The sequence below is a fragment of the Saccoglossus kowalevskii genome, chromosome 8 (assembly GCF_978046115.1).
Source record: "Saccoglossus kowalevskii chromosome 8, keSacKowa6.1, whole genome shotgun sequence".
In the NCBI taxonomy this organism is placed as follows: Eukaryota; Metazoa; Hemichordata; class Enteropneusta; family Harrimaniidae; genus Saccoglossus; species Saccoglossus kowalevskii.
In genome coordinates, this window is record NC_140648.1 from 23245627 (window position 1) to 23272764 (window position 27138).

Sequence of the window (27138 nt, forward strand, 5' to 3'; positions counted from 1 at the left end):
TGCTCAGAAACACATTCAGATAGGCAAGATTTGAATTTATCTCCCATAATTCATGAACATATGCTCAGTAGTTCAAAATTTAAATTCAGCTCAGAAATCTTCAAACTTCTGTAGGTTACAGTGGCAAACAAATTTACAAAAAAACATATATCGGTAGCTTATTATTATTCTGCAGTTGGTACTTACTTTGTATAAAGTCTATAACATTTACCAGGAGCAGTTCTTCCAGCTCTACCAGTTCTCTGAATGGCTTCTGATCTGTCAATGAAATAACCACAAAGAGAATGTAATTTGAATATCATAACTACGAACCATTGAAATTCTATTATTTAATGTGGTTTGTATGTTGCAACTTGAAAAATGATTTCAAAACCTTAAAGTCGTAGTGCGGTTTGTTGAAAAGTCTAAAATATTTAATATAAAAGCTCTGCTGTCTTTGAAGTGTATTTCTCAAAACATGATGAGATATTAACAATTTGTTAATAGAGTTGCAATATTACAATTATTAGGTTTTTGCCATGCCAATTACAATTGTTATCATTTTGTTACAAATCTTATGGAAGTCAGCCCATGAACTCCACATATCAGAGTAATTGAACTGGTAGTTTTTAAAAGGTCCAAAATAGCATTTTTTACCCAAAATGACAAAAATATTCGGTAAAAATAGAGAATTGAATATATCTTCACAAAATGAACAAATCTGATAGCTGTCCACTTAAGGATCAAAAGGTTTTTGATGGAGTGATGATGAATAGCTCCGCTCTGTAATCTTCAATGACAGTAAGGCTAATGGTTTCTATAGAATGGATTTTGTGATGTAATTGTTGGAGACAAATGCCATTCATTCACAAGAATGTAATTCTGTATGAATTTATAAAGTGGTTGAAATAAATGAACAGGGCTGAAAGGGTGAATTTATGTGGAATCTGTAAATACAAAAACCATGTCACGAAACTTGGACGTTAACCCACAAAATATTTATTGTTCGCTATTTCAACTGCTAAGCAAATTCTTTTGAATCAATGTGAATATATAATGATTACTGTACCAATAGAATTTATTGTTCTTATGTGAAATTGAAATACTTTGAATATATGCTCAAAAATATATACAAAAATATTTAAAAAATGTAATTTGCGTAAACATAATGCTTTTACAGTACCATAATCTTTACCTGGATATTGGTACTACTTGCAAAGCATCTAATCCAGTCCTTGGATTATATGCCAACTGTTTAACAAATCCACAATCAACAACATATCTATAAACAATGAAAAAAAATATCATGATTTATTATAATAATAATATACATGTATGTAATATAACAGAATCATATGCTGCATGTATAAAAAAAAATATAGAAACAAAAGAGTTCAGTGACGACTTTATTTTTACATTACACTTTGAAGCTGGAGTTTCAATTTATGATTTCAATTTTTAAATTCTTCAAGTAAAACCTACATATTTGTTTGTTGCCGCAGTATTGTGTTGTTATTTTCTGGTTAAACATTTTGTCAAAATTATGAGTTTATGCATGGTGATGAGTCTGAAGTGAAGAGGTGAAGTGTTTTAAATGTTTAATTGCAATCAGTATTAATAAGAACATGTGAAAGTGTAACTTGTATGAATTCAAATCATGTAAATTAATTAATTAATCAATCAATAAATCAATAACATGTATATCTCAGCCTACAAATCAGAACAGGCATACATTACATAGTCCCTGTGAGTTATATAATATATTATATAAGTTTGAACACGAACAGTCAGGACATGTCAGAAACATAGAACAGCATTAATAAAAACAAAATGGCTGATCTGAAAAACAAAATAACATCAAATAAAGTCTGACAATGTTCAAGTATGTATGTACCAAGCTTGAACAATAATCAACCAAGACCAAGATCAGGTTCCGGAATGGCAGAAATGCTTGACTTTAATGACTTTTTGCTGCCATACCGTACCACCATCTAGAATCTGATCGCAAACGAATATACCAGCTACATTATGTGTGTCAAAATATACGTTATATATTTAAAGTTTCAAGCATTATCTGTCAAGTCATCTAAGAAATAAAGCTCTGGAACTGTATTCATTAAAAACAAAACAACCACCATTTGGCCATTTTCAATTAGTTATTAAAAACAAAATGATGTACATCAAGGTGCCACTATGTCCAATGTCTCTATAAAAAGGTATGGTTCGAAAACAGCATTCATTACAATAAATTTTTAATTTGATTAGAAAATCCAAACGACATGCATCAAGGCCTTATATTGTGCAATGTATATATAAGGTTTAAACAAATTCTGCCCATACACAAGCAAGACCAAACAATGCTTGATTTTGATGATTTTTTAATAACAAAAATTGCCGCCATTCGGCCATTTTGGATCGAATCATGAAGCGAATTGACATGAATATGCAATATGTGATCGATACAGGCATGTCAGAAATACAGGTTATTACATACCTACAGACACACACAGACACATGCAAATATTTTCGAACTTATTCCAAATGTAGACTAAAGAAACAAAAGTAGAATACACATACTGACCTTATACCATCAATTGTCAAAGACGTGCCAGCTATATTTGTTGCTACAACACATTTTCTAACCCAAGGATCAGCTGGTGAAAATATCCTCTTTTGTATTTCTGTGTATAGAATAAATAAAAATTCCTAATGTCATAAAACTTAATATATAGAATAAAGATGATAACACAGATATGATATACATTTAAACAAAGTTGCAGAAGAATATTTTTAATGATTGAAAAAGTAACTGTAATTGATAGTATCCTGCCCGGACAGTAAAAGATATTGATTTGTATCCTGCCCGAACACCAAATCATACATCAATGGAAAGAAACATACTATGAAACTTAAATTATGATGCTCATAAAATGACCTGACTATTAAACTAACAGAATTCAATCATAAATAGCAATCAATCTCTAAAAAAAACATTTCTCAATACTCTATTAAAAGTAATTTATTTTCTAGAGACCAATTTGTTATTTATTTCAAAAACCTTTAAGTTGCATTTCCATGATGTATTATTATATAGAACACATGAACCCAGTGATTATTATGATCACCATGAAAATAATAAAATTAGTTGGTTTGGCAGCAAATTTGTATGTTTGCATTATTGCTAAATTTCAGGATGATTCTGTTGGATAAACAGAGAGCAGTGAGAGGTTTTAGTATATCATACAAAAAGGGAATTTAACTTTAAGACTCACATGAATGAAAGTACTTAAATGGTCATAAAAATTGTTTAGTTCCTCCATTAACGATATAAAGCTATGTGAAAGCGGAGGAATTCTTTGATTATTGATTAGGTGTTATACTGAAACCACGATGTTGTCTCTAGAGTAGATGTATCAACTGATATAATACTTGGTACAAGGTATTTAGTCAGGTAATCGATCAACCATAAAGTCAGTGTTAATCATGTGTTTAATGGACTTCAGTGTAAATCAACCTTGTCTGCTGGAGAGTTCAAGATCGAAATCATTAGTAATGCGCATGTCTGACTTCTGATATATTAACCTATATATATGCAATCAGTTCAATGGCACACAAGGGAAAACATGAAATAGCAGTTCAATTGGTAAAATTTAAATGTACTTGCTATGTATGTCCTGCCCGTTTGTGAAAGACTGTTTACCATTCACACGTAGACATAATATAACTTCTTCCCCCAGCTCTCCAGAAACAAAACTGTATGCAATTTAGGGAGCATTTCAAATTTGAACACGATTGGTTCTGATAAGTTTAGATATTCATTCAAATGCATGGACGGATTAGTAACCACAGCAGAAATCTAATCAATCAAACTGAGTCTGGTAAATCGTAATTGTATTGCAATTAAAAGTCAATGAGAATCGATCCTAGTAAGGCTTAGGTAATCAAATTCACCAATTGGTTGTGAATATAAAGAGTGATTCAACATAATGAATGTAACATAACATAAGGGATGGATTTTTACAGCATACAGAAAGCAGTATATTACTTTTTTTCCATCCCCTCCCCCTTTGAAGTGGCTAGGGAATTAAATGGCATTCATGAAGACAACATTTCACGAAAGTCACTGCAATCTGTGTCGTACAACCCAAAAAATTCCACGATTTTCACTGACTCACGAAAACTTGTCTCTCGTGGGATTAAAAATGGTTCAAAATTCAAAATGATCACAGAAGAGAACTACATTTTTTTTGTAATTCTTTTTAAATGCCACACAAGACAAAATAAGACTAATAAAATCCAAGAGAGGTTATTATGTTTTGATTTAAGGTAGCGAGACTATTATTTGTGTTGAAAATTACAATTTTCACATTTATTTATTAATTGATGAAATGCACTATAAACTTTCATCTGATAAAGTCAACATAATCTAGAATGTCATGTAAGTTGGTTAAAATGTAGATTTTCTGAAGGGAAGCAGGCAGCTTCAGTAGTGTTTTCCAAAATCAACAACACAGGTTTAATCTGTGTGCCTATAAGTTTCAAAGATTAACTCAAGACAAAGCAATGGTGGGATGTGTTATCAGTGGCTATCTGAAACACAATGAGTGTTTCCAAACATTTGAGTTGTTTGTCTCCGCCTCTGTTTATTTCACAGATTAGTCATTTGCATATGAATGTGTCAGACACAAGGTCACACAGCCACTGAAAACAATCATTGATTTGGGTGTTTTCATCTGCCGATTTTATCGAATTATAGCTACCCCATTCCTTTATTTTTTGGTTTCCAATAGCCTTATACATTTGAATGCCCCTACAACACGTTAAAACAGACCTTGATGTGAAAACAAATCGCTTGTGCTGATAAACAAGCTTGAAATCTTTGCTGTGACTTCATCGACGTTTTCTAGGAGTTTATGTTTTTCAAAATACAAGGTCTTTAACGAAAAATAACGTATACTTATTGTCGTCGGATTAACACCAAATTTTCACAGCTCTAAGGTTACAATGAGAGGAACTTGATTGTGTCCAGACAAACTATTTCATGGTTTATTTACCAATGTGTTGTGGTTTGACTTGGGGGCAATGTGAAATTAAAATTCAGGACACTACTTTTCAAAACGCATTGCTTGAATAAAACTGACCAGACACATTCAATTTACCAAACTATTGAACAACTAGGAAAAGTGAAAAAAAAAAAAACTTCTTATCACCAGCATAAATGCGTAATTATTTTTTTTACAAAAAAAGTAATTTTTCACTTTTGATTAAGTAATGCAACGTAGAATGCAGATACGGGCATGACAAACACGCCTTTGTAAAGCTTGAATGAAGTCTGGCGATTCAAAAAATATATACTTTCCTAGGTATATTTGTAGTCATTGGTCACAATTAGAAGATGAAAACAAGCATGCAAATAATAGTCCCGCTACCATAAGGTTTTACACCTGATAGTGTAATTGTACATCTCAGGTTCAGATGTATGAAGATTACAAACAAATCAACTTTGATTTTATATACTAAAGTATAATAAAATTATAAGCAAAAGACATGTTGATCATCAGAAAGCAGGAAATAGTGTGATGTTGATGTTCAATAAGTGAAATAATATATATTAAACTCTTGCTCACTGTCCGATTCATTAAAATGGCCATGGTTGTCACAACAAGCGATGTAATTTACACTCATTTTGTACGTCACTACAAGTCCCATATCAAATAAGACATGGTGCGATAACCATCGCCCTTTAACCTTTTCACCACCAGACTTTCTCACCCAAATTTTTCTGCACTTTTTTGTTTATATTCTTCAATATTTCTGCAAATGAACCCTAATTTTGGAGCCAACAGACAAAATTTGAGTCAATTTTAAGTTTTTACTCAAAAAATTTGGCCATATTTGTCCTATCTCAAAAGGAAAGTGCAGACTATAAACTGGACCATTCTGTGAATTTGTGATGAAAATAGGGAACCGGTGGTGAAAAAGTTAATAAATACTGTACTATTTGATGTTCATGATGTAATAATAGGATTAAAATAGCAAATTCATTTTTCAGCCATCTTAAGGAACTGTTACATATGCATAGCTTAACATCCTAACCCCAAGAGTGGTAATTTACCATCACAAGATCATCAAAGCTCACTAATCCATGGGTTAACAAAATATGAAAACATTGATTAAAAAGTATTTCATCTTAAACACTTAATGTATCCACCTACCAGTAGGCATTGATCCATAAACTGGTAATATTAATAATGCTTTGACACTGCTATCATGTACATCATATTCATAATCCAGTCTTTCCGATTTCTTAAACAAAGCATCACATGCTTTCTCTATTTCTGCTTGTCCAGTCAAGAAAACTAATATGTCACCCTGGGTTTGGTCAAGATGAATGTCCATTACAACATCCACAACCTAACGCATGGATTAATAAGAAAGTAGACAAGGATGATTAATGACACGGTAATACCAGTATCATACTTTTCATGTGCATGGCCAACTAGTATCCTACTTTTCATGTGCATGGCCAACTAGTACCCTACTTTTCATGTGCATGGCCAACTAGTATACTAATTTTTCATTTGCATGGCCAACAAGTATTCTACTTTTCATGTGTATGGCCAACTAGTACCCTACTTTTCATGTGCATGGCCAACTAGTATCCTATTTTTCATGTGCATAGCCAACTAGTATCCTAATTTTCATGTGCATGCCCAACTAGTATGTTACTTTTCATGTGCATAGCCAACTAGTATCCTAATTTTCATATGCATGGCCAACTAGTATCCTAATTTGCATGTGCATAGCCAACTAGTATCCTATTTTTCATGTGCATGGCCAACTAGTATGTTATTTTTCATGTGCATAGCCAACTAGTATCCTAATTTTCATGTGCATGGCCAATTAGTACTCTACTTTTCATGTGCATAGCCAACTAGTATCCTAATTTGCATGTGCATAGCCAACTAGTATCCTACTTTTCATGTACATGGCCAACTAGTATCGTATTTTTCATGTACATGGCTAACTAGTATCCTACTTTTCATGTGCATGGCCAACTCGTACCTACTTTTCATGTGCATGGCCAACTAGTACCCTACTTTTCATGTGCATGGCCGACTAAGTATCCTACTTTTCATGTGCATGGCCAACTAGTATCCTATTTTTCATGTGCATGGCCAACTAGTAACCAACTCTTAATGTGCATGGCCTACTAGTATCCTAATTTTCATGTGCATAGCCAACTATTATCCTACTTTTCATGTGCATGGCCAACTCGTACCCTACTTTTTATGTGCTTGGCCAACAAGTATTCTAATTTTCATGTGCACAGCCAACTAGTATCCTAATTTTCATGTGCATAGCCAACTATTATCCCACTTTTCATGTGCATAGCCAACAAGTACCCTACTTTTCATGTGCATCACCAACTAGGATCCTACATTTCATGTGCATGGCCAACTATTATCCTACTTTTTATGTGCATGGCCAACTAGTACCCTACTTTTCATGTGCATGGCCAACTAGTACCCTACTTTTCATGTACTTGGCCAACTAGTACCCTACTTTTCATGTGCATGGCCAACTAGTACCCTACTTTTCATGTGCATGGACAACTAGTATCCTACTTTTCATGTGCATGGCCAACTAGTATCCTACTTTGCATGTGCATGGCCAACTAGTACCCTACTTTTCATGTACTTGGCCAACTAGTACCCTACTTTTCATGTGCATGGCCAATTAGTATGCTACTTTTCATGTGCATGGCCAACTAGTATCCTACTTTTCATGTGCATAGCCAACTATTATCCCACTTTTCATGTGCATAGCCAACAAGTACCCTACTTTTCATGTGCATCACCAACTAGGATCCTACATTTCATGTGCATGGCCAACTATTATCCTACTTTTTATGTGCATGGCCAACTAGTACCCTACTTTTCATGTGCATGGCCAACTAGTACCCTACTTTTCATGTACTTGGCCAACTAGTACCCTACTTTTCATGTGCATGGCCAACTAGTACCCTACTTTTCATGTGCATGGACAACTAGTATCCTACTTTTCATGTGCATGGCCAACTAGTATCCTACTTTGCATGTGCATGGCCAACTAGTACCCTACTTTTCATGTACTTGGCCTGATAGTACCCTACTTTTCATGTGCATGGCCAATTAGTATGCTACTTTTCATGTGCATGGCCAACTAGTATCCTACTTTTCATGTGCATGGCCAACTAGTATCCTACTTTTCATGTGCATGGCCAACTAGTATCCTACTTTTTATGTGCATGGCCAACTAGTATCTTACTTTTCATGTGCATGGCCAACTAGTATCCTACTTTTCATGTGCATGGCCAACTAGTATCCTACTTTTCATGTGCATGGCCAACTAGTATCCTACTTTTCATGTGCATGGCCAACTAGTATCCTACTTTGCATGTGCATGGCCAACTAGTACCCTACTTTTCATGTACTTGGCCAATTAGTACCCTACTTTTCATGTGCATGGCCAACTAGTACCCTACTTTTCATGTGCATGGCCAACTAGTACCCTACTTTTCATGTGCATGGCCAACTAGTATCCTACTTTTCATGTGCATGGCCAACTAGTACCCTACTTTTCATGTACATGGCCAATTAGGATCCTACATTTCATGTGCATGGCCAACTATTATCCTACTTTTTATGTGCATGGCCAACTAGTACCCTACTTTTCATGTGCATGGCCAACTAGTACCCTACTTTTCATGTACTTGGCCAACTAGTACCCTACTTTTCATGTGCATGGCCAACTAGTACCCTACTTTTCATGTGCATGGACAACTAGTATCCTACTTTTCATGGGCATGGCCAATTAGTATGCTACTTTTCATGTGCATGGACAACTAATATCCTAATTTTCATGTGCATGGCCAACTAGTACCCTACTTTTCATGTGCATAGCCAACTAGTACCCTACTTTTCATGTGCATGGCCAACTAGTATCCTACTTTTCATGTGCATGGCCAACTAGCATCCTACTTTTCATGTGCATGGCCAACTAGTATCCTACTTTTTATGTGCATGGCCAACTAGTATCTTACTTTTCATGTGCATGGCCAACTAGTATCCTACTTTTCATGTGCATGGCCAACTAGTATCCTACTTTTCATGTGCATGGCCAACTAGTACCTTACTTTTCATGTACTTGGCCAACTAGTACCCTACTTTTCATGTGCATGGCCAACTAATATCCTAATTTGCATGTGCATGGCCAACTAGTACCCTACTTTTCATGTGCATGGCCAACTAGTACCCTACTTTTCATGTGCATGGCCAACTAGTACCCTACTTTTCATGTGCATGGCCAACTAGTATCCTACTTTTCATGTGCATGGCCAACTAGTACCCTACTTTTCATGTACATGGCCAATTAGTATGCTACTTTTCATGTGCATGGCCAACTAGTACCCTTCTTTTCATGTGAATGGCCAACTAGTATCCTACTTTTCATGTGCATGGCCAACTAGTAGCATGATTTTCATGTGCATGGCCAACAAGTATCCTACTTTTCATGTGCATGGCCAACTAGTATCTTACTTTTCATGTACATGGCCAACTAGTACCCTACTTTTCATGGGCATGGCCAATTAGTATGCTACTTTTCATGTGCATGGACAACTAATATCCTAATTTTCATGTGCATGGCCAACTAGTACCCTACTTTTCATGTGCATAGCCAACTAGTACCCTACTTTTCATGTGCATGGCCAACTAGTACCCTACTTTTCATGTGCATGGCCAACTAGTATCCTACTTTTTATGTGCATGGCCAACTCGTACCTACTTTTCATGTGCATGGCCAACTAGTACCCTACTTTTCATGTGCATGGCCAACTAGTATCCTACTTTTCATGTGCATGGCCAACTAGTAACCTACTTTTCATGTGCATGGCCAACTAGTATCCTACTCTTCATGTGCATGGCCAACTAGTATCGTGATTTTCATGTACATGGCCAACAAGTATCCTACTTTTCATGTGCATGGCCAACTAGTACCCTACTTTTCATGTGAATGGCCAACTAGTATCCTACTTTTCATGTGCATGGCCATCTAGTAGCATGATTTTCATGTGCATGGCCAACAAGTATCCTACTTTTCATGTGCATGGCCAACTAGTAACCTACTTTTCATGTGCATGGCCAACTAGTATATTACTAATCCTAGCTATGACCTAAAAGTTAACATTGATGGAAGTAGACGTACACTGATGGACTTTGCCATGATGCAACAATTGAGGATTCCACAATTACATTAAAATGTGATTCTAATAGAGCAAATAGGTATATATGTTCAACTGAGCAATTACAATTTACTACTTATTTGGTGAAAGGAAATCATTCGTTCATTCATTCACTCGCTCGCTCGCTCATATTGATGGTCATTCAAACTACATGTACATACACAAGTCAAAATAAATGAAATGTTGAGTTTGATGACTGACAATCAATGTCCAGCATACTTCAATGATGTACGTAAACTCAATGAAATATGTATGATAGCCTGAATATATATACACAGTATATACCCTCACAATTCAATAAGCAAAAGAGTAAGAGGAGCGTTACCATGGTATCCACCATCCCAACATTGAAAATTCCAAATGTTTACTCACACAGAAAAAATACATATGATGTGACGTTCAAATTGTTATTATTTTGCAATTTCATTTGATTTTATCAAAAATGGCTGCCAGTCAGCCAAAAATAAATTGATGTGCCAAGGTAAACTCTATTAAAAGTATTATGTTCTAAATCAGTGTAGTACATCTTTGATCAAACGATGTCTGAAAAGAAAAAACATTGGATTCACTCATGGACAGGCGTGTTGATGAACAGAATATAACCTAATGAGAACATATAATTGTCAAAATCGATTGTCAGCATTATTTCAACACTTGATTACCCGATACATTTGTGCAGCTACTGAGTCAAGTAGGTATGTTTAGAAAACACGTTAAAGAGGAAAGACTCATCTAACTGACATGAAAATAAATTATCAGCGGTAATAGGAAGTATAATTAGACCACCTGGCAAGAATATTGAATTGATTGCGAAGCGGTCTTTCAGGTAAAGCTTTTATTGTAACACTCTGACCACAATGCTTCTGGGGTACTTTGATTCATTATGCTCATCACCATGAGTAGTGCACATCTACTGCGTCAGCCTACTGCGTCAGCCTACTGCGTGCCAAATACATCATCATGGTTAGACGATCCGAACAGGATATGGACAAAAGGAAACATGCTGAGTCTGCAAATCATGAGCACACTCACTTTCCTGTTTTGACGCTTTTATAACGCTGTTGAGATGTGGAGACACCCATTTCAGCTTGAGCATCTCAAAAGCTGTGACATACAGGATATATATTCTCTCATGTGGGTGGATTGATCAAATAATGGTGGTGATTCTGGCTAACGATCTACATCAAGGTATGGATATCACAACATTACGCTACATGTACGAGGCAATGAACATGAGCAACGCCACAGCAGCCAACAGTACCGCTGAGGATCAGACGTTACATCAACATTTGATACCCGCTTATGTTTACATAACAGAGCTAGTTCTCGGAATCATAGGCACATTAGGAAATGCTCTTGTTATTGTGGTGGTTTTGAACGCCAGAAGAATGAAAACACTGACAAATTACTTGATATTGAACTTGGCTGTAGCCGACTTGTTGACTTCTATGCTGTTAATATTCAATCGGTATATGATGCATGTAATATCACCTGATATTCCCGCAGGGATTTCCGGGCAGTTCTACTGCCGCCTGTATTACAGCGCGCAATTCTTCTGGGCGACTATCAAGGCATCAACTTTCAATCTGATGCTAGTAACCTTCGAACGATATTTCGCTTTAGTGAACTCCCTGACGTACAGAGAGTATTTCACTAAATGTAAAGTATTGATCATGGTTGCAATATCATGGGCATCCGCCTGTATCCTAGAATTGACATTCGCCATTTTTCACCGATACCATCAAGGGGAGTGCCAACTGTTCAAGTGGCCGTCTGCAATCTGGGGAATGGTTTTTGGGACATTAAATTTCATCATAACTTACTTCATACCAGTCATATTCATGACGTGGGCTTACTTTAGAATTATTTCCAGTTTGAAATCCAGGGCTAGAGATTCAAATCCATCAGGGCAGACAAGAGCTAAAGCCAGGAGGCGTGTCATTAAGATGCTACTGTTGGTAATGCTAGCATATATCATATGCTGGACACCGAATAAATTTCTTTTTTTACTGCATAATTTGGGAGCTTCTGTTATATACATCTCTGATTACTATAATGTTTTTGTATTACTAGCATTTGCGAATTCCATATTGAACCCATTTATTTATGTTTTCAAATACAAACAGTTTCGTCAGAGTTTTCTCGGCATGTTTTATCACTGTGTACCAAATGTGGATCAGGACAGTGTGAACCAACCAAATGAGATACCTCTGGAATCTATGTCGTTAACATTACTTGCACAAGCTAATCAGCGAATGTTGCAAAACTTAAACGAAAAATAGCAACAGAGCAATTTGTAATACAAGATGATGAAATTATTAAATTTTGTATTTTTTACTCATTTCGAATGGTGGGAATATATGATCAAAATATATAAGGAATTTTACAATAATTTGCGAGATAAATTTAAACGTCAAAACAGTTTCTATCAAAAGACAATCATAATAATCGTTACCTAATATTTCATATAGTCATTTTGGGTCTCATACTGAATTGTTTATTATATTACCATATATTATATTACTGTTAATGTTCATTCATATATTTCTCTATCTTTCTTACATATTTTTAATTGTGTAAATTAACCATGATGTTTGTACCCCTAGCTACAAATCATGAAATTTTTTTTTTTCAAATTCCAAAAAAAAAAATAAAAAAAAATAAAAAAAAAGCTGAGACGCATACTTTTTTATAAAATGATGTGCGTGATAACCAGAAACATATTTTCTGGGCCAAAGAGACTTGGCATTCAAGTTAAACTGTCCAATAGATGGTCACAATTAGCTATAAGAATATAATTATTTATTTTGTGATTTGTTTTTGACGATAAAAAAATTGTTAGTCAAATAAAATTCACAGCTATCTTGGTAAGACTTAAACAAGTGTTTTATCATTGTTTAACTGAAATCATCTACTATGGAATACTCTATTTTCAGTTGGAATTAATTTTCGCTAATCTCGCTGAACGAATGATTCAGTGAAAATAAAATCCAGCAAATATACATTTTTCCTATATTTTACATTCAACTTGTCAAAAATCAGTGAAAATAAATTCCATACAAAACACCAAAAATGTATGTTCAGTGAAAATTAATTCCAGCTAAAATAAAGTATTTTACAGTATATTCATCTATATGTAATGTAATATGAACACATAACCTGCTGACCCATGTTATTTTCCCTACCCATGGAGGCTTACAGCAGACAATGCGTTAAAGTATAGTGGCTGTCATACAGCACACATTCAATATGTGTCCCATAAATGATAAATCTATTATCTCTTATAGAAGACAGGTCTAAACACAAAAAAAGTACAATAATTGGATCATTCAAATTTGGCCATAGACATACCTCTTTCATTTATCACAGCGCATACACTACTACAGTAATAACGATTTTAATTTCGTCTGGGGAATTTAAAAATGTATGTAATTTACAATTATCTTAAATAATCAAGAAAAAAATTTCTGGTTATTAAATGACAATAGTTTCCATGTAACAGTCATGTTTTAAGGCCAAAATAGATAATACAGTATAGGAATAATATATCTTGAAAAGCGAAGAGCTAAGATATCTAGGCAATAGCTTTTGATATCTCTGTGAATTTAAATCCCTGAATAATAAAATATTGGAATATTATATTTGAATATACAATGTACAAGGTAATTTTCACAATATGAATACAATCAAAACATATCATTAATTGTCACCAACATTTTTCAAATACAGTGCCTGTGTCTGTTGAAATATATTTTAAACATCAAACATATTTTATTCAATTTTTTGTCTGATTTTTTTTACATTTATTGAATCTACCAACTGTCTTAATAAATTATCATAAAACTGTAATAGCCTACATTTCTGCTTATAAATGTAGATAGAAAACTGCATGTATGTGTAATTGTCTGAATATGTGAATTACCCCTGAGCAGACTAAGTGTTTGATGTAGAAGTGTTGTAATCTCACTTGATTGATAGTGACACTGTACAGTATATACATCCAGTTTATCCCTAAGGAGGTAGTTACTCTGACAGCAGGGATTCCACAGCAACCTTCCTACAGAAACCTTGTATGTTTTAGTAATATGCTGCTTTACTCCTGCGTAACTGATTTCTTTACTGGAATAAAGTTTGACTGCGCATAAAAAAGTGAAATATTTATTTCTATTACACAATACACCACATTGATGTATAATGATCAATTTTACTGATCAATTTTTCACTTTAATTGTTTACTTGTATGTATTGCAAATATCATGTCAAATTTTCCTCTGTACAATAAACAAATACAGTTATGTTACATTGTTGTTTATTTTTATCAGAAATGTAAGATTCAATCAAGTATACATGTACATGTGAGATTCATTCATTGATTCATTCATTCATTTATTTATTTATTTATTTATTTATTTATTTATTTATTTATTTATTTATTTATTTATTTATTTATTTATTTATTTATTTATTTATTTAATATTCGTTCATTCAACTATTGTCAATTATTTATCATACTGGGAAATTGCTAGATTAAATGTGATTTTTTTGAAAATTAGGATTCATATCAATAAATAATTTATTATTTTTTCATACAATATGAAATGGAGCACAATTTTGTGATATGAAACAAATAAATAATAAAAACCATAGCAAAAATTCAAATTATGACATTTTTCCATAACATTTGGGACTATAGTCTCGAAAAATCTTGTCTGGTGACCCCAATTTTCTTATCATTTTCGATATCCTGATGAAATGAAAGTATAATAGAGCTCCTTCATAAGTGTTTTTTTTCCAGGAAAAATTGATGCTAGATGATAAGACCAACTAATCAATCATACCACAAGGTTCACAGTAGCAGATCAGTTGTAAACTAAATATGGTCATGAGTGTTGATATCAGGCAGTGACACTCTTTGGTTATCAATGAGTACACATACAAACTTGATAAACAAAATATAAACAAAAGTACAATTATTCTCTGTATCAATTTTCATTTAGAAAAGAATTCCTGTGATCTGAGAGAAATGAAAGCACATGATGTAAAATTATGGAATATTTAAAATGAATTCAAAATTTAAGAAGACTGAGACTCGTATAAATCGCCCAGTGGTATGGTACTTAAGATCTGTGGAATAACTGAAAATTGGCTAATTTATTTTAATAATTAATATGCACGATTTCAACCTTAAACTAATCACTTCTAGGGATTACCCCCTGAGTACTTATATATCAAGTTTCTATGAAATCTGATGAGCTGTTATTGAGATCTATGGAAAAGCTAAAAATATGCTAATTCACACAAATTACACAATTAATATACCCAGATTTCAACCCAAAATCAAAGAAAGCTTAGAAAGAACAGAAGGAATACATAATTTACTATATTAGAATCACATCTCCAATACAAATAAAACGTAACCTGCATTTATTACATGCAAAATCACTAAAGTATGTCTAATTTTGACCACAGACTTTGACACTTATATGTAAGAATGTGTGTTTCTCAAAGAGCAAATACAGCATTTAAAAATATAACTGCAAGCAGTGGTCAAGGTGGTTCCAAGAAGCTAATATGGTATAACAATTATAAATATTTAATAAAATCATGACCATATGTGATGACTTAATATTTTCGTCATAAATCTTGTCCAACAACACAATTATCTGCAACAGTGCTTAAGATATTTAGTTAAGCATACTATTGGGGTCACTGTATATATTAATCTGATACATTAGTCATATCACTTGTATGATGTCTACAATACTGCACTGGTTGCATGTCAGTATCCACAACAGTTCCTTAAATATTACAGGTATGCATATTAATGACATTGCATGACTATATATCATGGTCATTTAATATGTTAGTCATATTGATGCCTTCATTACACCACTGGTTGAATGTCACTATCTGCAGCAGTGCTTAATACATTAGAACAAGTCATTGAAAATGACACAGTCCCCGTTAAGTTCTCTTTGTGCTCGTCATATTAAAGCAGAGGGGTTGTCGCGAGCGTGTCCTTGAAACTTGAGTTCCAAGTGGTGTATACAACAGATTGTTTATTTACATCAAAACATGTGTTCCGTGTAGTAATAATATGGCCAAAAATATAAACAGTCGTTATTCAGCCATCTTTGATCTGATTATGAAACACACTGATATGTATTATGTATGTGCCAAATACGAATGAAAATGGTACATAAATTATGGAAATATAGTAGTAAGGCCAAAAAGTCAGATGGCTGTCAATCGGCCATCCTTGACCAGATTTTGAAACAAATTGTCATGGACATGCATCCTAACATGTATAAAGTACATGTATGTGCCAAATTTGAACGAAAACTGACAGAGCACGTCCAAGATACCGCATAAAAAAACAAAAACAAGATGCCTGCCAGTCGACCATCTTTGATCCAATTGCAAACTAAATCGTCATGGACATGTATCCTAACATGTATAATCTATGTACCAAGTTTGAATGACAACTGACAAAGCATGTCCAAAATACAACATTTTCAAAAAACAAGATGGCTGCTAGTCAGCCATTTTGAATCGAATCGCTAAACCACTGCATGTGCATATGTCCCACATAAGGTACTAGGCACATGCAAAGAATGAACGGAATCGGTCCACAGGATTCTGAAATATGACGTTGCATAGACTGACGCACGTACAGACGGACACTCGAACAGTCGGACGAACAGACTCAGGAACTCACCGACAGTCGGGGACATGTATCCTAACATGTATGATCTACGTACTAAATTTGAATGAAAACTGACAAAGCATGTCCAAAATACAACATTTTCAAAAAACAAGATGGCTGCCAGTCGGCCATCTTTGATCCAATTGTGAAATAAATCATCATGGACATGTATCCTAACATGTATAATCTATGTACCAAGTTTGAATGAAAACTGACAAAGCATGTTCAAAATACAACATTTTCAAAAAACAAGATGGCTGCCAGTCGACCATTTTGAATCGAATCGCTAAACCACTGCATGTGCATATGTCCCACATAAAGTACTAGGCACATGCAAAGAATGAACGGAATCGGTCCAAGGGATTCTGAGATATGACTCCGGACAGACGCATGGACAGACGGACGGAGATCGAATTATAAGTCCCCGTTTTCGAACTTCGTCCGAACGGAGACTAATTATGCATATTAATCAGGTCACATGGCCATATAAGGTCATCTGATGTGTTAGTCATATCTCTGGTCTGATGCCTTCATCATAGCATTGGTTGCATGTCATTACCTACAGCAGCGCTTAATACACTACATGTATGCATAATAATTAGGTCACATGACCATATATGGTCATCTGATACATTAGTCATACATGTATTTCTTGTCAAGTGCCTCCATTATAGCACAAATTGCATGTTCTTATCTGCAACAGTGCTTGAAATATTACAGTTATGCATTGATTTCAACCCTTAAGTATTTAGATCTGTGGTTATCCAACATCACCGATGAACCAAGTTTTATTGAAATTTGAGTACTCATATATTAGTTTAATCTCAATAGAATTTTATATCGAGACACAAGTTAATAAAATAAATCTGCCAAATTAGCCACTTAATTAGAACAGATTTGCCCCAAAAACTAATAAGATATTGGATTTTGGTGATATTATACATTTGTGTATCATGTTTTATCTCATTTAAATTATATTGCATCAGTATGCAGATTCAAAAATCTTAAATTTTTCAATTATGTAAACAAGCTGCTTAATTAGCTCGGCAGTTGATTCCAAGTCTAGAAAATTATATTCTTGACTTCTGAAGCTAAAAGCAGTAAGGAAACAAAGTAAAACAGGTCATTGTTTGATACAAAAAGGACTGAAAGAATGAATAAACCTTTTGTTACGTCCAGGATATATTAACATGCACTTCCTCATTGGAAATTACACCACAAAGACCTTTCAACATGGAACGTGCACCAAGTACAACAGTAGTTTTCATACTAATACTGGCTGTATCAGTTTACACACAGCCTACATTTGTGAATCAGAAAAACTGGATTGCTATGCGAAGCCAACACCTTGGACATACTAGTAGGTGCGTTTATACATTGGTTCTTCCGGCTCTAGATGAGATGTGTGTAGCGCAAAGTAACTCAGCTGTCCAAGAACTATTGAATAGAGTAACTCAACTAGAAAGTGGGTCACAATCCAAAACAGGAGAAAACAACACAACCAAACACCTACCACAAGGTGAGTGTAAAATACAGGTTGCTGGAGGTCTCGTACGGATAAACCATTTGGGGTTCTCTGGCCATCAACTCCAAACAAAATTGTTGGTATATATTTTTCTTACAGGTATGAGAGTGCCTATCTACCAAATATGGAAGCTCCTATTGACTCTCTTAATAAATGTTTGTATCTTTGGTCCTCACGTAGTCTGAGTCTAATTGGCAAAATTCAAATTATTAAATCACTGGTTATTCCAAAATTTCTCTATATATTTAATCTCATAATTGTCAAAATGGCGGATATTAAAAAAATAAATAATAAACTTCATAAATTTATTTGGAAAGGCCCAGACAGAATTGCACGTAACACTTTGATTGGGGATGTTGGCCAGGGAGGTCTAAATATGCTGGACATTTTTGTTCTTTATCACGCTTTCAGAGTTAAATGGACCCAGCGCTTTCTTAATTCAAAAATTAATCATCCCTGGAAACTTTTTTTATCACACTATCTGCTTCCCCTTGGTGGTTCATTAATTGTTAGATGTAATTATAAAATTGAGCTATTACCTGTTACTTTACCCCTTTTCTATCACAGTCTATTGTGCAGTTGGTGGAAATTACAATCCCAGCATCAAGTTCAAACAGTTGCTCACAATATAATTTGGAATAACGCCAACATTCTCATTGATAACAAGAGTGTGTGTGTTATATAGATTTCATTTTAAAGGGCATTGTCTATATCTCGGACCTTTATATTTCAAATGGGAAAATATTGGGCACAACTACAAGAAATTGGGTTTACTCCTAGACAATATCTCCTTTGGCACTGCATAATTTCCACTATACCACTAGAATGGAGAGGCTGTACTCCCTTTTTTGTTTGACCAGAATTGCCTATTGGTTTGTACATTAACAACATATTTTGTCCATTGAATATGGTAACATGTAAAGTAATACGGAATGCTCTTTCATCTCTTTATTTTATTCCACCAAAATGTAAAACTTATTTTCAGCAGTTGTTTCAATTAAATGAAATTAAGTAGGAAATTATTTTCAAGTTACCATTTAGAATTACCATTGAAACAAAACTCCAGTGGAAACTAAATCATAACGTTTTATTTACGAATACTACTTTTTTCACCGTATGAGACCTCCTCTCGTCACCTCTAGCCTTTGTTCTTTTTGTCATAATAGCACATTTATTCGTTACATGCAACTATGTTACTTACTGTCTTTTGGACATCAATATGTAATAGATGGGGTGAATTTTTAAATACCCCAGACACTTTCACAGATATTAGATTTTTGCTGGGCGATGATCAGTTCTCAAGTTTATTGAACCGTATCATTATTATAACTAAACAAATTATTTATTCCTGTAAATTAAATGGCACTTCACCTTCATTTCGTAAGGTGCAAAAAAAGTTATGGAAACAAAAGAAATGGAATATTGTATATGTAGTAAAAATATCACTATCGAATTGTTTCAGGTGAAGTGGAGAAACTTTACCTAATGTTGGTTTGTGCATCTTACAATCCACAATTTTTTATTACAATTGGAGTTACTTGGTAATCTGTCTTCATTATTTATTTTTGTTTTGTTTTCTTTTTTTTTTGTAAATTACCGGGTACTGTTTATTTTTGTAATTTTTTGTTTATGGGTAATAAAAAATATTTATCAAAAAAATACAAAAAAAAATACAGAATTCTGCTATATTTTTATTTAATTAATCACTTGACATCCATTGGAATCGATAATAATGGAAACAATGCACATTATAACAAGGCGAAGTATAACAAAATAACGAAATATAACAAAGCAAAAAACACACACTAAAAAAAAAACGGGGGTAAAATAGCTTTCACCATATCGGAACTACTTACACTATTTTCATTATCCAATTCCCAATTTGTTCGTAATCACTTACACATTGTCAACTGACAATTTAGTATCCTTTTATGTAATAATTACAGTACTATAAATTTGCATTATATGAAAACCACTAGGAAAGTCCATGTATGTAAGGGGGTCTGAAAACTAATGTGAGACTCACCAAATGTTGATTATTGCGAGTTAGTTTTTATACCCCCTTACATACTGTAAAGGGGTTAATTATTCACTTGGTTTTAATTTTGCTTATTTCACTGACTGGAAAATGCGCTAATTTAAAACCCAGTCAATATGTAAAATTTAGCATAGAACACATTATCTAAATGATAAAACCGTGATTTCAAACTCACTGAATATGCCTGAAATGGTAAATCAGCGAAATTTAAACCCAGTGAAAATTAGTCATTTTACAGTACCTCAAAAGTCACCTGGATCAACTCCCAATCTTAAAGTAGTATTGTGTCATGAAGTATTAATTGTTTTTTTACAAAAACTGAAAATAGTTGCACTGAATTTTGGGTGGAAAAACATCTAGCAGTCAAAGGGTTATAGGAGGCATGGACTGGTTAACTTGATCCTCCAAATCTACCTCTGCACTTATACAGTACCGGTACTGTGCATTTAGGTGAGATTTTTGGAGACAGATATGTTCTAAATCCAGAGACATACTCAGAAACCCTGGTGGCATATTCAAATTACCTTTAATGTAATGTTTTCAGATTGTCAAGATGCCTACATTCAGAATGGAAGCTCATTAGATGAAGGAGTGCATATGATCCAACCTGATCCAGACTCGGAACCATTCCCAGTCTACTGCCAAGTGACCGAGACAGGAATATGGACAGTTATACAGAGGAGACAAGACGGTTCAGTGGATTTTGATCGGGAGTGGCAAAGCTACAAACTGGGATTTGGAGACCTAAATGGTGAACATTGGCTAGGAAATGAGAAGATATATCGATTGTTAAAAGGAGGTCAGTACAGACTCCATGTCGATTTAGAAGATTGGAATGGAGCAAAGAGATATGCCGATTATACTTTTATTGAAATAGCGAATGAAACTACACAATATACATTATCAGTTGGTGGATTCTCCGGGAATGCTGGAAATTCGCTCGGTTATCATGATGGAATGAAATTCAGCACAAAAGACCATGACAATGACAACTCCATACACTGCTGTGCATGTAATCATGACGATGATATTCCAGGTTCTGGAGGATGGTGGTATAATGATTGCCATAATTCCAAATTGAATGGAAATTATTATGTGAATGGGACGTATAATGGTGATTATTTGTATGGTATTGAATGGTATACATGGCATGGTCATAATTATTCACTCAAATACACAATGCTGAAAGTCGCAAAAGTTTAATTTAATGCTTTAAAGTCCACCACATGCATTCAATGTATTAAATAACAAAATTATCTTTTGTTTTAAAAGTTTTACATAATTATCAATTTAGATACAAGTCATAATTTTTTTACTCAGTATGATATATATTTTTTTGGAGAAAAATAGTTTGAAATTATGCAAAAATGGGCTGTTTTGGAACTATTTTTTTAAAACATTATTTCATAAAAATTAATAGTATTCATCATAATTCTGGACAACCATAAGTGACATTTCACAACTACATATGATATTTTCACCATATGTACCCACAAAAAATGTTGGTGTATGGTGAAATATGATAGCAAATGGTAAATTGCCATTTTCATGGGTGTATAACACATTTTGTAGTTCAGTGACCATTTTTTTTTTATTCTGGAATTTGTGAGTAACAGCATAAAATAAAACCATTTGTTAAAAGTCAAAGAAACTGACACTTAGTATGATATCCAACTATACCAGAACCTAAATGCCAAGTCTAAATTTTTTACCTTTCACAAAATTAACCAACATAGTGTTCACATATTTTTGATAAAAAAAATTATCAGGAACTGCAGGCAATGAGAAATTATCTTAATTTGATTCAAAATTCAGAAAAAAAGTCATAGAAAAATACATCAAAATGTAGAACCAATATTAATTGAAAACAGTAATAGATGAAGCAGTGTATACAAATTTATTCCAGCTACCATATGTAATAATTATGTTACAAAGGTAGGTATTACTATTATAGTACCAGACTGATTTCCTGTCACTTCCCTGCAAGAAAATGCCACAGCAAATAAAATACTTTCTGTTCCTATTTAGTGTCTTCATGATATTAAAATTATATAAACTGTTGTGTTTGTTTTTTGTGCCAAGTTTCAACAAAATTGGTAAAAGTCTGACTGAGAATGAAATTTTAAAAAGTCACCAGTTAACCATTTTCACGCTAATACTTGAGGTAGTTCACTGCCTTTAAAATCACATAGTCAGAAATCGTCAAAATCCAGCAAGAAGGATGTACAAGTAGAACTTAATTGGTGTAAATCCTCCAGCTGCACTCCTAGTAGTGGGTACGACATACTAAGCGATTAGTGTGGTAGTACGAGGCCCAACATTTCCAACCTTTACACATAATGATTTCTCCATTTCATTTCATTTCAAATTGTTGATGGTTGACGAACGGACAATCACCTACCATATATATGACAGGGAAGCTAATAAAACTGATAAAGGTCAACCCAATGCATGTGCGCTATCAATATCAGCCATGTAGACGAAATAGTGTTTATAGAAATAGTCATTTAAGCATTTTTATAGTTTTTGGTAGCTAATTTGCATAATTTTTGGCAGATTGACTTCCTACATTTGTGAACCCATCAGGGCAGCTCCACAACAAACGGTTCAGCAGTTTTTGAGAAGAAGTCGCCCACACCCATCCAAACAACTCAAGACGACGGACACAGCAACATTGGTATAGTAGAGCGAGGGTCTGTTCTATTTTGTGACAGGAAATGACCATTGGGGATATATTTCAAGTTTGAATTAAATGGTAAATGCAAAGCTGAATGAAAAAAAAGACATTATTTGCAGTCTATTTTTGACCAAAAACTTTACCTAAAATACCCCTGAATGTGCATGCGCCACTGTACATGACACAAATCAATTTGTCCACGAAATTTGTTTTCAAATCAGACAGACTGATGCACAGACAGAACCAAATCCATGAGCCCAGTCTGTGCTGCAGACTAAAAATAACAAAAAAGGACCCTATTTTTTAATATAAATGCCCCAAAATACCCCTTTAGTATACATGAATCAGAAAATTAAAAAGTGCCTGAGTAATACTTGGTAAATCCATGTGTACCAAGTTTGAATGAGATATGGCCCCATTATAATCGTTCATCCAGGCACATTCGTGTCCACCAGGGTATTATTACACTGTATTACAATTTGAATAAAGAAAAGATAATTATTGTCCTTGGTAAAGACTCAGAGAATTCCATCTTTCATCATAAAGTATCTGAAATTGAATTTGTTTTTAGGGGTGTACGTACTGCACTAACCTCTAAACTTTTTTTCAGCCGTTGAGTCCCCTCACAGCACAACTGCCAGGCGTGATTATTCAAATAGCTTACGCGCAAAAAATCACAAGCTGTCATTGAACTTTCAAAACAAAAAGGCAACATGCAAAACATTATAAGCAAACCATGCCCTACTACGTCACTAAAATACCCCTACTGACTTGACAGTTTTGAGGTTCAATCAACTGATTGATAGCCCATAAAACAAAGTTCACATCTGGCAACTAGAGACTGTAATTCTATAATCTAATCAGAGAATACTAAAAAGCCAAACTAAAAAGATGCTGTGTAATCGCCTCTTCATTGTTCTGTTGTTTTTAACTGATAATGCATTTTCTCAACAAGACGGTCATACTCCCTTCAATGTAGACTGCACGAAGACATTCACGCTACCAGAGACTGGCAAGTCTTGTGCCAATAGATCAAGCTTCACCAATGAGCACAAACTACTGAACACACTAGCAATTCTAGAACATAGCCTGGATCAACTGCATGAGACAGTGAGTGATATACCAGTAACACATTCTGTGACACCTACAGCATATCCAAGAGGTGAGATTCATCCTTATTATTTACTGTAAAACAAAACTGTAAAAAATACTGTAAACAAAATATTTTTTTACTGGTATTTAATTTCACTATTCTGATGCCTTGAGCAATTTCATTAAGTTTTAAGTTCACAAACTGGCAGGGAAACAATGAATTCTATTGTTATTTTACATGTTCATGTAAATTTAACTAGCAAAATTAATAACCAGCTAATAAATAATGTGTTTTATATATATATATATTATATATCCTGCATGGGAGAGGACAAACACTAAAAGCAACATTTCTATTTTGAATGTGGTATTTGACTCAAAATTCATCATTTATAAACCCACTTTAACACATAAAATTACATATTAATATGCAGTGATTGTTTTATTACTGATTACTCCTGATATCTCATATCTACATGATTTACTTTCAGACTGCCAGCATGCACATTCTTTGAATGGCCAATCTCTTGTCGAAGGGATACATATGATCCAACCCGAGGACTATCCCGAACCATTCCCAGTCTACTGCCAAGTCACTGACAACGATGTATGGACAGTTATACAGAGAAGACAAGACAGTACAGTTTCATTTGCAAATGAATGGCAAGCTTATAAATTCGGTTTTGGGTACATAAATGGCAATCATTGGCTGGGAAATGAGAAAATATTCTACCTTTTGCGGGCTGGGCGGTACAAATTACGTATTGATTTAGGTGACTGGTCGAATAACAAAACATATGCTGAATATGAATTCATGCAAATAGGAAATGAAGCCTCAGAATATACTTTATTAGTTGGACAGTATTTTGGAACGGCTGGGGACTCTTTCAGTTACCACAATGCCATGAGATTCAGTACTAAAGACAATGATAACGATAGAACTAGCCATTGCTGTGCATGTAATTCAGGTACATCAAGTCATGGCCGCGGTGGTTGGTGGTATGATAATTGTCACCAAGCTAATCTGAATGGCATGTACTACACTAGTAACAATGGCAAGTACAATGGTGGCTATTATAGTGGTATGGAATGGTACCATTGGCATGGACATTATTATTCACTCAAAGAAACTACAATGAAAGTGCAACGAGTACATCCATGCTGGGATGATTAAAGAAATATAACTTTCACAAAAGACAAATTAACAACCCAAATGATACTTAACTCATAGCATATGGTCATTTATATTTGATTCCACTATAGCCCCTCACTAAATATTTTAGCGTCTACACTACAATAGTTCATATTTTACACATTAATGACACAGTCATTAGTAGTGTTCACACTAGACAAAGTACAGGCTAATATTTAAGCTGATTTAGGCTTATCTCACATGTTTGCATTTCGGCTGGACCCAATTGCGTCCACGCACTGGGAGGACAAGTCCTTAGCACGGGCCATCAGTCGGTGACCCTTGTTAAGCTGCTGTTTCGAAAAATCACATCATTTCTAATTTAGCTTGCATATCCTGGTAAGCATTTGTTCTGTTCAAGATTTCACTGTCTTTCTATATCCCAGTGGAGCTTTTGTCTCTTCATCGCTCCAGTTTTTGTGAGGGAACGAAGTTTCGTACACACTGAGCTTGGTTGTCATTTTGGAAATGAGAACGCTGCATATATTTGATCACATGCATAATATTCACATCCAAAGGTCGTCAAAGAGGGTGCTTAGCCCCGTGCTAAGCGTTCACGCTAAGGAACTTGACCTTTTAGCTCGTGCTAAGGAGCTGTGCGTGAACGCAACTAATATACTGTTATATAGGTCATCGCACTTGTTTACATTTTCCATGCATACATGAGCGCAGCGACTGCTTGGCAAGAACCGGTCTTTCACATCCAAAGATAAAACAATAGTGTTGCTTGCTGCTGTTGTTTTATATACACATGTATTTGTCCTTGTCAATAAAACAACTCACAGGCAACGTTGTCGCAACAGATCGCAAGTGCTGATCAGTAAGTGACATTTGTTATCAGACATTGGCATGCTGGTAAAGTAAAGGAATGACGTAACAGTATGTGTTTGTAGTCAATTAAACAACACAGAAGATGCCATGTCATTTAAAGTCACATGTTATTATTTTCTTACCATTTTCAATCACTCAAAGGCATGTTAAGCATTAATAAAATTATTATTATAAGAATTACTGCCAGTAATTCACTAGTGGATTTATCAGCAGTTTTTTTTAATATTATTCATGTTTAACATTTTTTCTTATGTACTTTTACATTTTATATTAAAGTGTTGTCTGGTTTCTTCATATCTATTATTTGTGGTGTATTAGTATTCACAAAACAAAACAAATGCCATTATGTACCAGTATTTCATATTTAGTATCTGACATATGTTATCATTCTGAGCATCTGGTGTGGAAATACATCCACGCTATCAACATCAAAAACTGTACCATACCCCTATCCCAAATTCAGCATTTATATTTTGTCAATTAATATCACCTACTATATCTTATATTTGGACATAGCTGTATGTCATTGCTGTACATTATCAGACCATAGTGTATTACTACTGCATTCCATCAACCCTGATTCAATCTGCATACAATTTTTAAGTTAAGTTTAGGACATAAAAATCAAAATCATATTAAGAATATACAAATTTTTTGGGGGCACATATTAATGAAAATTAACTTTTTATATTCTATAGAATTTATCAGTATATCTAATTCTTCTATGAGAATTAACAACCCACATTGTTGTGATGACTAAATTTGCACATTCCCAGTCAAATATGAACAAGTTTTAGTACATCTTTAAATGCT

At 34.2% G+C, this 27138-nt stretch overlaps 3 protein-coding genes across 3 annotated transcripts in view; 2 read left to right on the top strand and 1 right to left on the bottom strand.

Annotated features, from left to right (window-relative positions):
- Nucleotides 1-27138, bottom strand: part of LOC100369459 (putative ATP-dependent RNA helicase DHX40) — a 49472-nt gene that overhangs the window by 11676 nt on the left and 10658 nt on the right. The window contains exons 5-8 of the mRNA XM_085502375.1: nucleotides 6195-6393; nucleotides 2561-2660; nucleotides 1175-1261; nucleotides 187-258 (exon numbers count right to left, since the gene is read on the bottom strand). Of these exons, the coding sequence (XP_085358501.1) occupies nucleotides 187-258; nucleotides 1175-1261; nucleotides 2561-2660; nucleotides 6195-6393 (458 nt within the window). The remainder of the gene's footprint in view (nucleotides 1-186; nucleotides 259-1174; nucleotides 1262-2560; nucleotides 2661-6194; nucleotides 6394-27138) is intronic.
- Nucleotides 11419-12546, top strand: LOC144349461 (tachykinin-like peptides receptor 99D). The gene has a single exon (XM_085502616.1). The coding sequence runs from the start codon at nucleotides 11419-11421 to the stop codon at nucleotides 12544-12546; it is 1128 nt and encodes a 375-aa protein (XP_085358742.1).
- On the top strand, nucleotides 18189-26621 carry LOC144349462 (uncharacterized). The gene is made up of 4 exons (XM_085502617.1): nucleotides 18189-18489; nucleotides 21078-21733; nucleotides 24075-24372; nucleotides 24794-26621. The coding sequence occupies exons 1-4, from the start codon at nucleotides 18204-18206 to the stop codon at nucleotides 25474-25476; spliced, it is 1923 nt and encodes a 640-aa protein (XP_085358743.1). The 5' UTR covers nucleotides 18189-18203; the 3' UTR covers nucleotides 25477-26621.

Bases quoted from the DNA above. Each gene is read 5' to 3' on its own strand.
- LOC144349461 (XM_085502616.1), top strand. From the start codon at position 11,419: ATGGTGGTGATTCTGGCTAACGATCTACATCAAGGTATGGATATCACA.
- LOC144349462 (XM_085502617.1), top strand. From the start codon at position 18,204: ATGGAACGTGCACCAAGTACAACAGTAGTTTTCATACTAATACTGGCT. The intron at 18,490-21,077 runs GTGAGTGTAAAA...TAATGTTTTCAG, and splicing joins AACCAAACACCTACCACAAG to ATTGTCAAGATGCCTACATT. The intron at 24,373-24,793 runs GTGAGATTCATC...ATTTACTTTCAG, and splicing joins ACCTACAGCATATCCAAGAG to ACTGCCAGCATGCACATTCT.